Source organism: Uloborus diversus, chromosome 7 (genome assembly GCF_026930045.1).
Source record: "Uloborus diversus isolate 005 chromosome 7, Udiv.v.3.1, whole genome shotgun sequence".
Lineage (NCBI taxonomy): Eukaryota > Metazoa > Arthropoda > Arachnida > Araneae > Uloboridae > Uloborus > Uloborus diversus.
The window spans coordinates 100176036-100194223 of NC_072737.1; the positions used below are offsets into that span (position 1 = coordinate 100176036).

The 18188-nt window shown below is 32.3% G+C and overlaps 1 protein-coding gene across 1 annotated transcript; it reads left to right on the top strand.

The window, feature by feature from the left end:
• The first annotated feature begins 257 nt into the window (after positions 1 to 257).
• On the top strand, positions 258 to 17905 carry LOC129226566 (DNA-directed RNA polymerase III subunit RPC7-like). The gene is made up of 5 exons (XM_054861183.1): positions 258 to 553; positions 11724 to 11913; positions 14361 to 14464; positions 16781 to 16888; positions 17692 to 17905. The coding sequence occupies exons 1-5, from the start codon at positions 437 to 439 to the stop codon at positions 17776 to 17778; spliced, it is 606 nt and encodes a 201-aa protein (XP_054717158.1). The 5' UTR covers positions 258 to 436; the 3' UTR covers positions 17779 to 17905.
• Positions 17906 to 18188: the final 283 nt, after the last annotated feature.

Consider the following 18188-nt stretch of genomic DNA (forward strand, 5'->3'; position numbering starts at 1 on the left):
AGCGTTCGGAAACACAGCTGTTCTACCGGAATTCCTAGAGAAATTCCAAATACGTCATAACCACACCGGACTAACCACGCGGTGTAACCGGTGGATCGTTTCCGAACGCAGCCTAATTATTACTGCAAGTGGCTAACTTTATAGCAGTATGCCGCATATCACCAGCCGCATTTTATTTTCACGAAGTCACGTGTTCTCGCCATCCAATCAAATGACACATGCGTAAAAGTCCATTCCTAGGATGCAGGCGCTCGTGAATGGAATACTAGAATGTAAACAAAGCTCCGAACTTAACAATCGAAACGTGTATATTGCTGCTATGCTTACAATTCAGTTCTTTGATGAAATGCGTTTAATCATCGCATGCAGTGTTGAAAGTGGTTAGCTTGTGTTTTTTTAGAATCTTGAGTTTTTTGTATCGTGTAGATATAATATAATGTCTGCAAGAGGTCGCGGACGAGGTAGAGGGTCTTTCTCTTTCAATAAAGGACTTGGATTTCAAAACCCCCAGGATTCTCCCCCTCCTTCTGGACAACCACCACCAAATTATCCTGTAAGAAGGCAAATTTTTTTAAGTGTTTTGTGAAATTTCTCTTTTTCTTGCTCTAATTGCTTAATTTTAGCGGTTTTTTCGTAGTGCAAAACTTTTAGGAGGGTTAGTTTGGGCTCGTTGGTCCAGTCTCAATATTTTTAATGTATAATATTTTATTTTAAATAATGACTAATAAATAGCACTTTTTGTCCTACAAATTTTATAATGAAATCAAATGGCACAGTTATATTGAACAAATTTTATTGCAGAAAGTGATACTTCAGTGCTGAGTAATTTTCAGAAAATTGCAACTTAATTTTTTTAATGGGTTTCATTAAAATTGCAGACAGTAAATTAGCTTCTTTCTTGAAGTCAGTTTGTTTCGTTCACATTTCTTTGCATTTTTTTTATTTTTTGTCACAAAGAAAAAAATTTATGGTATCTCTTTTTTCAGACCAAGACACAGTGTTTCGATTAAATAAAAGCTAGGTGGACAAAAATCAAGTTCAGAATTCATCATTTCATCACACAAAATTAAAGTGTTCCTAAATTCACATGATTTAATTGTTCAAGATTGATATTATTTACTTTTTTTCCCTAATTTAATTACTCTATCTGATAATTAAACAATATTAAAACCTTTTTATGGATAAATGAAGGAGTTTTTGCTTGTTTAAAACCTTTCAAGTAATGGTAATAATTGTACCCATTTGTACCCGGGCTAAATTTTCTGCATATAATAGTTGCACTTTTCCCATTATTAATAAGGCGTATTACAGTCGAGTCCCAACTTACGCGAGGGATGCGTTCCAAAACACCTCGCGTGACCTCGAAATTTCACGTTGTAGAAAAATGTAATTATACTATTTTTTTAGAAACATACCAACTTCTAGACACTGCTAAACACCCTTGCAACTGCTTCAAAAGATCCCTCAACTATACATTAGTTTCTTACATAAGGAACTGAACTTTTACTTTGTTTAAAAAATACAAAAAAGCCGTTTTATTAAAAAAAAAATCTTTAAGGATCCAAAATGAATGATCAATAGGAGGGGAAGACATAACAACATGGCACGCACACTATGTAATAAAAAAACATAATAATAAAATTCTGTGCTATAATAGCACTGTACAATAGATATAGTAATAATATTCATGAGTTGAAAAATAAAGGTGGTGATTATTTATTATTCTCCATGATCAGGTCGTTTTTTTTTTAAATATATTTTTTAAATACAATCGCTTCACCTTTTCTTTTATAACTTTTCCGTTCATGGGAACAACCTCTCTTCCTGATCTCTTTATCGCACAGTAGAAGAGTTGCTTCTATTCTAAAAATATTTACTTCGCTAGACTACTCTGCAAGCTTCAACGTTGAAACAAAGTTCTGAATTTTTATGGATATCTTTTTGTTTCAACTTTTAATTGTAAGTATGGAAGATTCACTCATATTGATTGTCGTGCTACTATCAACGTTTTGTAGTTGTTCAAGCATATCGAGAGTCTTAATGTTTTTTCTTTTTTTGGCAGTAACTTTCTTTTTCTTCCCATCTTCAAACTTTGGATGAAACAGCGTGCTAAGGTGTCAGTATATTTTATCAACTTCAATTGGTAGAATTAAAAAAAAAATACTGAGTGGTTATTTGATGCACTAACAGCGCATTGCATAAGACTAGTTTGGTGTGAGAACTTACGTTGTCAGTGATGCTAAAGGGTAAGGGTGTAATAGCGTTCATAAAACCAATATTTAATAGCCAATAACAAAGTGGATACTTCCTTCCAAAAAAATTCATGTTGTCGACAAGGAATTTCTCGTTAGCTCTAAAATTCGTTGCTCGTGAAAAATTGTCGTTATAGCCCTTTCATGTAAGTCGAATCGTGATGTAGTGGGAGTTGACTGTATAGTCAGCACATTCGAGTACAACATATTTTTTTCTCTAGAGTACTTTCGTCCGAGTAGGGATTTTTTTGAAGAATGATTGAAGTCAAGTGTTTTGGGTGAAAAAAAAATGTTGTACTCGAGTGTGCCGACTATAATACGTCTCATTAATCGTGGGAAAGCTGCAGTTACTGTATACAGAAAATTTAGCCTGGGTACAAATGGGTACAAGTCATTACAATCACTTTAAAGTTTGGGAACAGGCAAAAAAATCCTTCGTGCATTTTTAAAAATGTTTTAACATTGTTTAACAATCAAATAGATTAATTAAATTAGGAAAACAAAGTACTTGCTAGTATACATAATATCCATCTTGAACAATAAAATCATATGAAATTAAGAACACTTTAATTTTGTGTGATGAAATGATATCTGGAACTCAACTGATTTATTCTATTCAGGGGTCTGTCCATTTTTCACAAGGTCCGATTTTTGTGAAAAATCAAATAATTTTGTGTAAAATGAATCAATTTTGTAAAAAGTCAAATAGTTTCGCAAAAAAAAAAAAAAAAAAAAAAAAAGAAAAGAAATGTTAAAAACAAAATTTCAGAATATAGAGATGGCACAAACTGCATCATTTAAACTTAAAGTTAAGTGTTTTCCTCTTCTTTGTTGAGAATATCATTCTAGTATTTGGCCGGGGGGGGGGGGCATTGCTCTCTCAAGTATCAATATTTATCTACCATTCTAGATTATGTTAAATTATACTAGAAATATTTCTGTACAGTATTTATAATAGTTGAAACAAAAAAAAAAAAAATTCAGACAAGGGTTCAGCATTTAACTTTTTGACCCAAGACACTCTTAAAAAGCACAGAATTTCTTTTAAAACTTATAAATTCCGTGATTTTAACAAAAATAAAAAGAGATTTTATTTGTTTACCTCTTAACAAAGCGTAGTAAACATCAAAAATTTGAAAAATCGGATTCCCATAGCGGATGCAAAGAGATCGCAATTCTCAAAGTGAAGGCATCAAAAGTATAAAAATGGCTTGTAAAAGAAATATTTTTGATAAAATTATTTTTAAATTGCATTTTAGAGAGAATTTTGTGAAATGTCCGTTTTGGTTGATTGGGATTTTGTGGAAGGTCCGTTTTGGTTGATTAGATTTTTGTGAAGGGTCCGTTAACGGACACAAATATCCTCTGGCCAGACCCCTGCTATTACAAATGGATACGTACCTTTGAACCTCATTACTCACATGATAGAACAGAGTTAGACATAAACAAATAACAAAGTATCATATTTTGGTTTATTGTTTGCATTATCCTGATACCAAAGTTTAGAATTTTGAACATGACTTTTGTCCACCTAGCTAGCACTAATCGAAACACTGTGCAAGAGTGTGGTGTACGTTAGTCTACTTTTTATAGAGAATGTCTGACCGGACCAACCTACCACAAGTTTCTCTTAAATCTCAATAACTAACAATATTTTAACTGTTTGTATATTATACATTAATTTCATGTTGTGCATGTTTGGAAACAATAATAATAAAATCTTGGGGGGGGGGGAGAGCAAAGGTACAGTTGAACTCTGTTAATACGAAATGCGGAAAATTCAAGAATTTCTTCGTACTTACCGTTATTTGTAACAACCGTAAGAAAGTAAAATGGGGAAAAATAAAAAAATCATATGTAAATTTTAAACAGAATTGCTTTGCAACTCATTGACAATGTCTATCTTCTTACGAATTAATAGCAGAGTTTCTCCAGGATTAACGAGCTGATGTGTGCCTCACATGACTTCCTTTTACTCCAATTTAATATCATTTTCCCAATATTGGTAATTTTAATGTGATTCAATAGTTTACTCTCAGGGCCGATCCTAGCAGGTGTGCAGAGTGTGCTCCGCACAAGGGCGGCCAAAGCAAGGGGCGGCCGCAGGCCGTATCATGTAGTTTTTATAAGCAAGAAAAATTCCTCAAGAATTTTTCACAAGATAACTTATAACTAGTCGAATAAATATGCTGAATTTTAAATGTTCAATTATCAAAGTAAGTGTCGATTTCCCGGCAGTATAGCATAGTTTAAGAAAAATAGAATGTTTGGGAACATTGTGTTGCTTTATTGTCCATTAATATTTTCTCTTTACACACATGCTTCATTTGCTTGCAAAATTTGTGACAGAACCGGTAATCGGGCATGGATACAGGGGAGGGGAAATGCCCCCCTCCTGAAGCATAAAAGGGTGCCTTCTAAAAGGAGCACCGAGGGCGGCCACTAAATTTTTACCCCTCAAGCTTTTATAGACCTAAACAATGAAGACATATTTTATTTATATTAAAAAAAAGCTATACTGATTAGATACTCTCGCAAGCATTTCAAACAGCAAATTCTGTGTTCAACAATCGTGGATGCGTGGAAAGAAAATGGAAAATTGCGACAACTTTGAAAGTCAAACATATATGATTGACAAATTAAAATTTTGTAATTTAGCCCTCTTTACGGATTTTTTTCCTAATTATAATCCCGAATGAACTGCCCCATTTCAGATCAGGTAGGTGGACAGGGCTTTTGCCCTGGGTTTCAAATTTAAACGAAGCTCCAAAACAAAGATCCAAAAGGATGCCATGACCTCCTTGACGAGACTAAAGAAGGCTTAAAATTGCGTTTCTAGGACTTTCATTTCGGAAAATTTCGCTGGTTGAACCACTGATCTGAAGTCTCTGATTCCCAATTAGTGATGTAAAATACCTGGGTATTTATTTTTAGGGGTAAATACCCAGGGTATATACCCAGATAAATACCCAAAATGGGTATTTACCCGGGTATTTATTTCAAAAATTTATATTCAACTAAAATACTTTTCTGTCTATTCCACTATATATATAACCAACCATATACAAAACAATAAATTTTTGAATCACAAATTTAAAGAATTATTGTGTGAAACAACTTAGCAATCTAATATGATATTCACATTAAATGTGTTGGATATGCCTAATCAATGTCCCCATCTTTCTTTTTGTTTTTCACTTTTCAAAACAACCAGTACAAATACAAGGTGAGTGACAAACTAACGCCTCCTAAATACTAAATACCTATCATGTTCTCCCTTTTAACATAGAGCAAAAAGATCCCAGTTAGCATATTTTCGGAGTTCTGGCTACTGCCAACTATCGAAGATCAAAAGCATTAGAAATTAAAAGCGGAGAAAACAATTGGTTAACTTCTAAATTTTAATTTTAAAATTAACCAATTAACGTTTGGAATTGTTTGGATCCAGTAGCGTTGTTTGTGTACTGGCGGAGGATCACTTTTAAACAAATGTGATAGGCATTTAGTATTTAGGAGGCTTTTTACAAACTGATTATAACTCAGAGCCAAAACTAACTAGTAGCATGATATTATGAAAAATCAAAGATGAAAAGTTGTGCTAGTGCCATCTATGTGACAAAATTAAACTTATATTCCTTTGCTTTACCCCATAAAAAATTAAATTATCCTTCCATCCTATTTAAGTTTTAGAATAGTTCATTCTAAATTCTGACAGTTTTTTTGATAAGATTTCATTACGCCTTTAATTAAAGAAATTATAATATATAAATTTTTATATTTTTAAACTTTCACTTTACAGTTAATGTTAAAGAAAATCATCAACTTTTGATACCATCATTTTTTTTTTGGCAAAATTCGCAATTACTAAGGGATTTACCCTGCCTTCTGATAAATACCCAAAAAATATTTACCTTCCCACATCACTAATTGCGTGTATTAAAAATAGTTCGAATACATTTTCATCATGAAATACCGGGGAGCAAATGCAAATGAGCAAGGCAGCAGAAAACAATATTTTTTTTTTGCTTATTAATGTGAAAACTGTTTCTATATTTGCCACGTTATCATTTAAACAGCAATAAAATAAATAAATAAATAACATCATAGTCTTAATAACGTCTAAGTAAATTCTTCCAAGCATCCCTCATGCTTCTTTTTTTTTTCATTTTGGATATGACTAACTTAGATTGTGATTTTGAAATCCTGAAGTTCATCATTGAATTGCTTATACTTGCCAATTATGACATTGAAAAGAAAGATTCTTTGGTTCACGATATGTTTCTTTCATAGTTTCATCAAGTCTTCCAATAAAAAAATATTATCAACTGTGTAATACATAAATGTATGTATCAATTTTACCAATTATTTCATATTTAGATTTAAAAAAAAAATCAGACTCACTTTTTGCATTTTTTTGTAAAATACTCAGTTTTTGGGTATTTACCCAGGCCTTGGGTAAATACCTGGGTAAATACCCAAAAAATATTTACCTACCCACTGGGTATTTACCCGATCCACATCACTATTCCCAATTAAAATTATTCATTAAGTCGTTGATTCACTCTTTCCACCTTAACTTAATCAAACATAGCCTAAAAATAGTGGCTCCAAAATCCAAAATGTGTTTTTAGAGGACAACTCTTCCTTCTGTCCTCAAAAACTGCTTAATGACATTTTTCGGATTTCTTTTTCGAAATTTTTGCGATTACTACCAAAGGCAGTCTCAATTAGCGTCTTTAGAGAGACCCTTAATCCCTCCCCCTCTCATTTAATTTATTGAAAAACAAACTAAAGTTACGTTTTTCAAACACCAGTTTCAAGAACTTTCGGGGAAGGACCCCGGATCCCCCTTTTCTCCAATGCAATATCACTGTACCTCAAAATTTCGTTTTTAGACGGTTCCGTGGAGCCACAGAACCTTTCCTGCCTAAACTACAAATACAAATACAAAAGTAACGACCAGCAACAGGCTCTGGGCCCAGCTAGACTGGTCCTAGTCAATTTACAATCCCCAGTGAAGATCAATGGCCCTCTTAAAACTGTCTACTCCTTTGCTCATTACCACCTCTTCTTGTAAGCTGTTCCAAGGTTCCACTACCCTGCTAAAATAATAACTTTTCCTAATATCCATGTTAGCCTGAGATTTAAATAGCTTAAAACAATGACCCCTTGTCCTGTTTTCAGTGCTAAACTTTAACCCCGTAACATCTTTCGTTTTAATAAATTTAAACAGCTGAATCATGTCCCCTCGGTCTCTTCTTTGCTCAAGACTGTACATTTTTAGCCTTCTAAGCCTGGAATCATAATCTAAGTGGGAAAGTCCACTTATTAGCCTTGTAGCCCGCCTTTGAACCCTTTCCAATACATTAATGTCTTTCTTAAGATAAGGAGACCAAAACTGAACAGCGTACTCCAAATGGGGTCTTACCAAACTTCTATATAAGGGCAGAAGAACTAAAGAAGACTAAGGGCAGAAGGACTAGCCTGAAACTGACTTCAGTTTCAAAAAACAGTTCGTGAGAGCACACTGAATCCTCGCTCTTAGTCCCATCGTTACAAACAATGCCTAAAATACGTTTTTGGGACTTCAATTTCTAAAAACTTCCGGAGGAGAACGGCTTGGCTTATGTAACTTTCTACTGCACTAGGGCATACCCATCAGTCGTCGAGGTAAGGTGAAAAAAAATCTATAGTTTTATTTTACCGATATTAATATCGAGAAACATCCGTTAAGATCCGCCGAAGCTTCCCAGTTTCGTTAATGTCACCAAAGATAATATAAAATTGCGCTTTTAGAATCATCCGCTTGGGAGCCCCAAAACCCTTCCTTCTAAAAAATAGCCTATAATGGATTTTTGTTCTGAAAAATATTTCGGTTTGGAATATTTTCACGTTTCCCCTACAGGGTTCGTACGCTCCTTACAAACTCCTTATAAACTCCTGCTTTTTAAGAAAATAAAATAAGGGCCCTTAAATCTCCTGACTTTTGCTATTATCTCCTTACAAACTCCTTATTTTTTTATTCTACATGGCCTTAAAGATGTTTTTCTATCGCCAATCTGATAGGAGTGATTACGTTGTAGCTAATTTTACCAAAATTCCTCTATTTATTCGTCTGCTAATACCGGAAATCCGATTTTTTCGTTAGACAAATTTCTTCCCCACATCCGAATTTTTTTTTCAAATTTATGTCGATTATGTAGATAGCTATTTGTAAAATAACATCTTGTAGATTTTTTAAAGTACCATTTTCAAGTTTTTTTTTTTTTTTGCTTCTATAAATTCTTTTATTTACCTCCCCCCCCCCTTGTATTTGAATTTGATTCCGAGACTGCTGACGTCAAAGAAAATGCAGTAAATGCATATTTTACTATAAATTTATGTGGTATGTTTGTGCGTTCAATGTTTTGTATGAAAACAAAAATAAATAATATTAGAGTTGTACATATTTTTTCTGAAATAAGTTTTAAAAAATACAGGAATCTTTAAACAGGAAACTAGTCCTTAAAAAATAAAATGAACTCCTGCGAAACTCCTTAAAAACTCCTTACTTTTGATTTTCAAAGTTGAGTATGAACCCTGCCCTATTGTTTTCAAATATAGCCAGAAATGGGGATTTTGAAACAATAGTGCCGAGAAATTACCGGAGGAAAGCCGCTAAATCCCCTACCATCGCCAAAAATAGCCTAAATTTGCGAACTTCAATTTCGAAAACTTTCGATGAGAGATGATTGAATCTCCCTCCCACTAGCAACGTCAACAAAGGTAACCCAAAATTGCGTGTTTAAAACTTCAGTTTCAGAAAATTTTCGGGAAGAGCACCGATCCTTCCTACGCTATGGTCACAAAAATAGCTTCAAACTGATTTCAATTTTGAAAGAATTTTAGGAAAGAATTCCAACATTACTATCATCTAAAGTCTCGAAAAAGTTCCTAAAATTGCGATATTTGACGTCACTTTCGAAAATTTCTCCATGCACCTTGAATATACTCGAGTCTTTTGTCCTTGCAACTGAACTCAACAAAAGATTAACTAAAACTATTTTTCATACGCCAATTTTGATAATTTTCTCGGAGCTATCCCCCTCCTCGCTTCCCCCTCTTCCATCCTTCCTCTGATATCACTGAAGACAGACTATAAAATGCGTTTTTAAGACTAGTAAATTTTGGTATCTATTACTTTCTTCAAAGATATAAATTGTACCTAAGGAGTTTCTTACTATAAAACTTTTCTTCCTTTTTATAAGTTCATCATTCTTCTGTTTTTTTTTCTTTCTTTCTTTTTTAAATTAGAACTTGGTACAGAAATTTGAAGAAAGATTTATATAGACGTTTTAAAGATTAGTCAAAATATGCAAATTACTCTTGAGGGGCGGCACATCAGGTCTTTGCACACGGGCGGCCGACACCCTAGGATCGGCCCTGTTTACTCTCTAAATATCACCAACAGTTTCCAAATTGAAACCAGATTTAAAAAAAAAAAATCTCCAAATTTGTCACCAAGTTGGAGACCAAAAGACTGGCGATATATCGCCAAGTGTTCGCCAAATTGTAACACCACTTGAGTTTACATCGAAATTAACAATGATTTCTCCCCCAAAAAGGGGCAAAAGACCCCCTTAAAAACACCTGAATGCAATCCAATGGGGAGGTGCACAACTAGACCCCACTAACTGACCCCCACTGATAACTGAAGAACCAATTTGAAGAAAAGTGATGGTGGTAATACCGAAATGAAAAGATAGATGGTTTTATCCCCAAGCAGACTGATCTGTCCAAATGTAAACAGGTGTGATGAACTTTAACTCTTTGAGAATAGTAGAGGCCTTGGCTATCCACAATAACTCAATGCAGCAGAGAATATTTTCCACCCCCTAAAGAGCAAACATGTATGAACTTGGGTCGTGTGTTCAAGATAAAGAGGAAGAAACTACTGTCAACGCCAGCATTACCTCGCAAAGGACAATTGCGAGGTAATGCTGGCGTTGACAGTAGTTTCACTTTCCTTAAAATTTTCATTACCACCCAGAAAAAATAGAATAGCTGCTACTACTTGATGACTAAAAGAAAAGGGTTGGATATAACTCTCAGGATCAAAGGATACATGGAAAGCTTTATATAATGACACAAAATTGCTTAAAAAGAAAAGTGAAGCACTCAATTGCAATTTTGTTCCAGGAAGAGGTCAAAAGTTTTGTTCGTCTTAACCGAAACTTTCATTTTGATCTACATAATATCCATAACATGTTTAATATAATTAAATAGTAAACCTAACTTAATTAACAAAATGTTCGCTTTAGCCGTGATTTTGCATTAACCATGGTCATATTAAGAGTTTGACTGTATTTCATAATTATTTAACAAAAGTTATTCGAAATTAATTTTACCAAAATATTTATTTTATGTCTGTACTTTTTTACTATTTGTATTTTCAAATATTAATCTAAATTTTTACAGACAATTCTTTGCAAACAGTAAAATATTAACGCAAAATACATAAAGTTCCTGTATTAAACATAAATTTTTGCCAAACAAGTGCTTGCATGGGACGCCTTCCATTTATTACGCAACTGCATGAAGTTAATGCATTTGCATTACATTTACTATATGCAGTTCAAAAAAAAAAAACACCCCCTTTTTTGTAATTACTAGCGAGTCTATATGAGTTTATTTGAACCATTTTTGACATTTAACCTGCTCGTTCACCCTGTGATCATTCAAAGATGACTTTGCGCAATAAACACCATGCAGCTTACCTTTTCATCTTCCCTTTCTTTTCTCCATTCTTCCTTTTCTCACTAAAAAGAAACTTGCTTCGCCCCATATTGAATACTTTTTTCAATACTATGTTCTATCTCATGTTGCACATTTTTCCAACCTCATTTTAATTTTTAATCACAAGCGTCAATTATACTTGAAATTGAATAAGTACTGAAAAGCATGTACACTTAATGCCAGAGAAGAAATTATAACTTACAAAGTTATAATTTTCTATGTATAAGAATGATGAATCTGATTATTGTCTTACTTCACAACACAAAGCATTATAACCCTTACAGAACTAGTACCAACACTGTCTGAAAGATGTTGATCTGTTGTACAATCGTGAAAAATTTTATTTAATAAACAATTCAGATGATACATGACCATCATTTTGAGGATCCATGGAGGGGGTCAATTGCCTTCACATCCACATCCCCTCCCCTCACCCGGCTTTGAAAAATTAATATTTTTACATATAAGTGGGCTGGTTTTTGTTTTCCAATAAAATTTGCTTTGAGTATACTTCCTTTACCCGCTGTAAAATTTCAAAATGATGAGCCCAAGGTAATACAAATTTAGTGTTTTGAATGAATGAAAACAAAATATTAAAGAGAGATAAAATGAAGATTTTAAGGATATTTAAAATAATTTTTGGAGATAGTTATAATCTGTAGCAAAAATTAAATGTATCAAAATTAAATTTTACAGCCTCTTCAGTTTAAGCCTGTTCCCCTGGTCACTGGGAAAAAGATGCTTTATATTTTAACTTTGAAACAGGAAATAAGAAGCTCATTCAAGGAATCTGGCTATAACATTCCTCCAGCATCAGTAAAAAAGGATATTGAACGATACACTGATAAATACCAACAGGTTCATGCAACCGATCAAATTGTGTGGGGTAAGTTTAATAGTTTAGTCCTTATTTATGATCTCATGATTCATTTGTTCAATAGATTTTCTGAAACAATGTACATTCAAACCTTGATATCTCGTCCTTATCTGGAAACTCTTTATGCCTCTGCAAAAAAATTTCCCTTAGCATTTTCTATAAAAAACCCTATGTATTTTCCATAGTTTATTTTTCAATACCCTTGATTTGTCAAACTTTTTACACAGAAGCAAGTTTCAATTGCTGTTTTTTCTTGGCAATTTTTGTAATAGAACTATTTTAGAGACAGTTGCTTCTAGATTGTTTATCCATTTTCCTGGAAATTTTAGGCATATGGGATTTGGGCATAAGGCATTAAAAAAGTGTTGATGGTATCAGGTAGTCCTTTTAATCTCAGTGATTTCCCCAGTTTAGATTCTGTGTGCATTTGTTGGAACATGTTGTTTACTTTGAGAACGGAGGGTTGACTTTTGTGAATTTTCAAGCAAAAACGGAAAATCCTCATCCTCATTATTCTGCTTTTTTAACTCCTACAAAATGGCTGCCGAAATATTTCTGAATGTGGCTATTGGTTGAATATAAAATTAAAAAGAAGGTCAAAATTGCTGTTCATTTAAAAATTCTGTCAAACGCATTTTCCTTAATAATAAAAAATCATCAGGTTAGTGAGAAAAACTATGATGAAAAAAATGCTAAAAAATTAAAATAGGAAGTCTGCTTATTCAGAAGCAGCTAACAATTACCAGAACAGTATCTAGGAACCAGTCAAAGAATTGAATATCAGATGTAGTTACATCGAGACAGGCATATAAATTTTAAATGTAGTAAAATGTTGAGGAGTAACTTGTTAGTCGTAAATGCAAAGTGGTTCCATATAGTACCTTTTTTTATAGTGTATGTTTGCATATCTGGGAGAGTTAGTAGAATATTTTTTTCAAAATCTTGACAACTTGAAAAGTCCAAATCTCAAAATTTTTTCTTGCCCAAAGAGATCTGAGATATCTAGGTTGTACTGTATTCAGCTTATTAATTGTATCTGTTAGTTTTTTCCTTCATAGTTACTCTCCTGCAGCCTTCCCCATTAATAACTTGCAATTGCAGTTCTCTCTGAAGAAATTCTGTCATACGTGAAGAAAAAAGGCTGCAGGCTTGGCAATGTTTATCCAGGGGCGCCTCCCCCTAAGGGCAAGGGCACCCCCCCCCCCCCCCCATAAATATTGTGAAAAACTCTCCAAATGCAAGAGCCTCCTCCTAAAAATGACAAAAATACCCCTCAAAACACCCCTTTCCTGAAAATTTCAATGGCACAGTCTGTGCTATGACCCCTCTAGGTGGGCACCCCTGGTTTATCATAGCAAAATAATTGAAATTTTAATGTGTATTACTGACTTTTGATATATTTATTTTTTAGATTATTTTTTAAGTTTTAGTGGTTTTCCTAATGTTGTTTGACTGATTATTTTAATGGAAATTGTCGCATTATTAAGTTAGGGGGATTTTTTGTTTTTTTATCTCTGGAAAAATTTGTTAAAAATTATTTTTTACTAATTAACATGTGGTTCCATCGTATTTTCTTATAAAACTTTGAAAGATTTAATTTAAACTGTAAGTGGTCTATATTGTTTTTTCTGCTTAAAAATATGCATTTAACTTAAAAAATCTTTCTTTTTCCTAACTGCCAGTAAATTTCTAAGTTCAAAATATCAAAAATTATCCAAATAAGTCCAATCATCATTTTGCAGTTAATTTTGAGTATGGTATGATTTTTATACATTACTAAATAATATTTTTGAAATATTTTTTTCCTTCTGTAAATTGTGAAATTTTAAACCAGAAGCTTTTTTTTTCTCTACAAATCGTTATTGTACATAGGTACATTTACATACATGTGTACTGCACATATGAAAACTCATAAAAGGAAAATAAATTGAAATTTTAATTAAAAAATTTCCACTGATTGATGTTAATTGATATAACTCTGTTCTGTGTTTACATTTTCATTGAGAAACATAGTACGTGATACTTTGGTTCACAATGAAATTAAACTATCGTAGAGCTTGCATTATCAAAGTTTGTTTTTATGTGGGATACTAAACTTAAAAAAATATCTTAACAGAAAAAAAAACATTGGAATGTATATAATATAAATTTCTAAATATATTATTATGCACAAGAAATTTCGAAATTTAAACTTTTCCTCAGAAGAAATAAATTTTCCCCCCTAAAAAACTTCCCCTCTCTCCCCCCATTTTTTTTCTAAATGTTCCCATCTCTGCTTTCGATCAAATGTTGCGGTAATAAATAAAATGAAAAACAATCGCCAAGATTAGAAATGCACCAACCTATAATGTAATAGTATTAAAAATGTTTTCCAATGTAAATTCTTGTATACACACATTTTAAAATTTCTAGAAATTTATCTTATCATTTCTACAAATTATTTACTTTTATTTCAGATAAATCTCTTTTTCCTAAAGAGTTATTTGATAAGCCAAGAAAGAAGAAGAAAAGAGTAGTTAAGAAAAGCCTTGAGAAAGAAGCTGTGGTTGAGAAACTAAAGGTAACAAATGTGAATCATTAAAAAAGTAGCTTCTTACTTTAATTTAAAGTTTATTCTTCCTTCCTATGAACACATATTTTTAAAAGTGGGTGAAATATTAATGCTCTCTTTTTGAATATCGATCATTATTGTTGTAATTATTTTTGTCATAAATAGCTTTAATTTACAGCTGTTATACTGTTGGTGATACAATGCTCACAGCAATTGCATTGATAACTCTCTATTTCCACCAAAAAAAAAAAAAAAAATGTGTTTTTTTATTTTGATAAGTAATTTTGTTTAGTAATGAGGGAGGTAAAACTTTTGGGTACCTTTGAGTGTAGAATTCTAAGGAACACCTTTGGAGGCCAAGAACTCAGATGTATTGTCCTCAGTAAAGGAGAGTGAGGTAACATTTGGAACGTTTTTAAATGTTATACATTAATTTAACCTTTTTCATTTTATTTTCTCATGTTTTTTGCTAACCATAATCTTACACCTAATCTTTTCTTACACCTAATTGCTCAAATATTAGATCGTCAATATATGTCCTTACATGGAGTACATTTGGAGATGCTGAGGCACATTTGAATACCATAAGTAAAACAATATTAATAATTTAAAATGGCAAAGACAAATAACTTGAATTCACATCTCCAAAAACTGCTTGACTAAGTTGTTTTTCGCCACCTTCAGAAATTAATTTTGAACTGGGTACGATTGTTGAGATTCAAGACCCCTTCAAAATTTAGAAGTCTGCTTAGAACTTGTTTCATGCCATATTGTTTAAACAGTTTTTTAAAAATGCTTCAATATTTTCTGCCTTAAAGGCCGGTCTAAACTTTTACAATTTGGTCTTGAAAGAGGAAGTTTTTTTTATTTTGCTTCATATAGTAAAGGTTAGTTAGATTCATATAGTAAAGGAGTCATCCTAATTCTCCGAAAATTCCTAATTTTTTTTTAAAGTGTCCTAAAATTTTCAATGTTTTTCAGAAATAGAGAAATTTTCATTTAAATTGTGTGGATGTTGTACTTGTACAGTTGTATGGGCAACAGAAATCACTGGTCTGTCAAGAAACTGCCCCTGGTCGGACCTGTGCATGTCTGTCTGTGTGTCTGGAACCCTATCTTTTCTGGGCGGTGTGTCTTTACTGATGCCATTGTATAGAAGACATCCAGTGAAAGCCATTCTGCCCTGTCTCACCCTTCTAAACCTTAAGAGACCGGACATCTAGGAGTAAGGTTTTAAAATCATCAATTGTCGCCCACTTTCTAAAAAGGGGGCACAATGAGGGGAAAGGTGGTTGTATTTGGAAACAAGGGGTCATTTTACATAAGAATCAGCCAGAAGAATGTCTTTTTGAATGAAGACCTGCAATTTCAACTCATATGCAACGTGCGACATTCACGAGACAGTTTTTTTTTTTTACATTGCGAAAAAATTTTTTGACATGGGAGTCATAGAAGCGTGTCTTGTACTCTCATTCTGCACCAAAAATTTTTTAAAACATCTTTTTTAAAAAAGCAGAACAAAAAGATCGTTTTCCATGATTTTTCAAATATTTGAAGGGGTATACCCCCTAAATATCCCTCTTGCTAGAGGTGTCCATGATCTTGAACTTTGAACCTCTCTTGCCTGCCAAAACTATGTTAGCAGTTGATATAAAGCTCCTTTCACCTCAAAAAAAAAAAAAAAAAAAAAAAAAAAATAATAATAATTGCTCTGAAACTAAGGTAAATTGAAAAAAAAACTTAGGGGGGCCTTTAAAAAAATTGGTATGTATAGGGGGAAAACGGAGGTTATTTTCGGATTCAGGGAGTCATTTTACATAAGAATTAGCCGATGAAATGTCAGAAGCATTTTGAATGGGTTTTTTTTCGCACAGTTTTATTAGAAGAAAGTGGACACTTGTTTTTTGCAATTTAGCGTGTGCGCTTGTATGAGTTTAATTTACAATCTAATGTACAGCAAATGTAATTTGAACTTGTTCAATTCAATGATATATACACTATGAAAAACTGTGTCTTTGAAGTTCCATTAAAAATAAATCATCTCCTGAAATGGCATAACAGATTTTACTTGAAATCAATAATTTTTTATTCCTAAAAACTAATTTATTGTTATTTATGAAGCACTGCATCATAGTTTTGTTATTTTGAGAAACATTCAAATTCTTTTTAAATAATAATCATGGTGTTTTTATGGTTCCTTTTAATACTTCTATATAAAATGCTAATGTAAGGCCAGTACATTAAACTAATATTTAAAAAAAATAATAAAAATCCTCCATTTATAACAGTTAATCGCATAAAATGTATCAGATGCTTTTTCTTTAGGTACTAGAAGCTAAAGAAGAGGAAACAAAGGGAAAAGAAGGAGAAGACGAAGAGGAGGAGGAGACAGACAGAGAAAATGAAGAATATGATGAAGAAGAACTGGAAGAAGTAAGGAGTAATATAGTTTCTTTGTTGCAATATTGCTGCATTGTCCCAAGGGGAAATTTTCAGATTTTAAACATCTCCCTTTATTGAAATAAGTTTAAAAAAATAATAAATGAACTCTACATTTTGCAAAAAGAAACAACTTTTTTCCATTTAACCTTTTCATAATGTTTTCTTTACGTTCATCAGATAGTCTCACTTGTCAAATCAATATGTGGGTTTCAATTGTAAAAATAATATTCATTTGTATTATTTTGACTTGATTCTTAATCAGGGCGAAATTTGCATGAGCTATCATGTATATCTTTTTTCTTCAGTGATTTTTTTTAACTATTAGATTGAAGTCAGAAAATTTCAAAGTGCAGGTAGTCCTCTTAAAAGGTAGCTTTTAACAGAAGGATTTCAAACTAACACAATGGGCTACATTGCAGAAACCCTTGTGTAAACATGCTTTTCTTATCAAGTCTAACATAAGAAAATTTTGAAATTTTTTGTACACCATTTCTGTTAGTGCACACAGGGCCCATTAAAGCTATTAAGGGACCAATGCCAAACATTTTTTGGTTCCTCCCTGCAGTCAAACCTCAAAACACAAAATTTTTGGGGAACCAAGACAGATATTTTTGGTATTTTGAGAAATCTTTTTTACTTCAAATCTAAGTTGTGGAAAATGTTTCTGCAAAACTTTTAACGAGTTTCAAATGCAAAATGTATTAAATACTATCAACAAATTTAAACAAGTTCTTTTGTTTGCACCTTTATTATACTGCTGATAAATATAATTGAAATGTTTTATTATTTCCTAGGAAACAGACTATGCAACTAGTTATTTTGACAATGGAGAAAACTATTTAGATGAGGAAGATGATAACTTGGATGAAGTGGAATATTAACCAGAAAAGAGCTTATCTTGTTTTGTGAAAATATATATTAAGTTGTTGTAAATTAATAACTATTTTTCTATTTGTGTGGCATTTGGCAGAAATAAATGCAGTCTAATATTATTATTAGTACATTTTCATTGGAAGATCTTGTTTGCATTATTATGTGGGAAAAAAAAGAGTGAATAGTTAAGTTTAAGTGGTTTTTAAAATGCTTCTCATTTTCTGATTGAATGTATAAAAATGAAATTCTAAAAAAACTTTTTTTTTTTAATGATAGTAAAACTGATTAAAACATTCATTTTTTTTTATATTAAAAGTACAAGCTTTGTTCTTCTTTAAACATTAGTCTCTCTCTTTTAAGTTTTTGTTCTACAAATTTTAAAATTGCTTCAACAGAAACTGTCTTTAGCTGCTTTTTC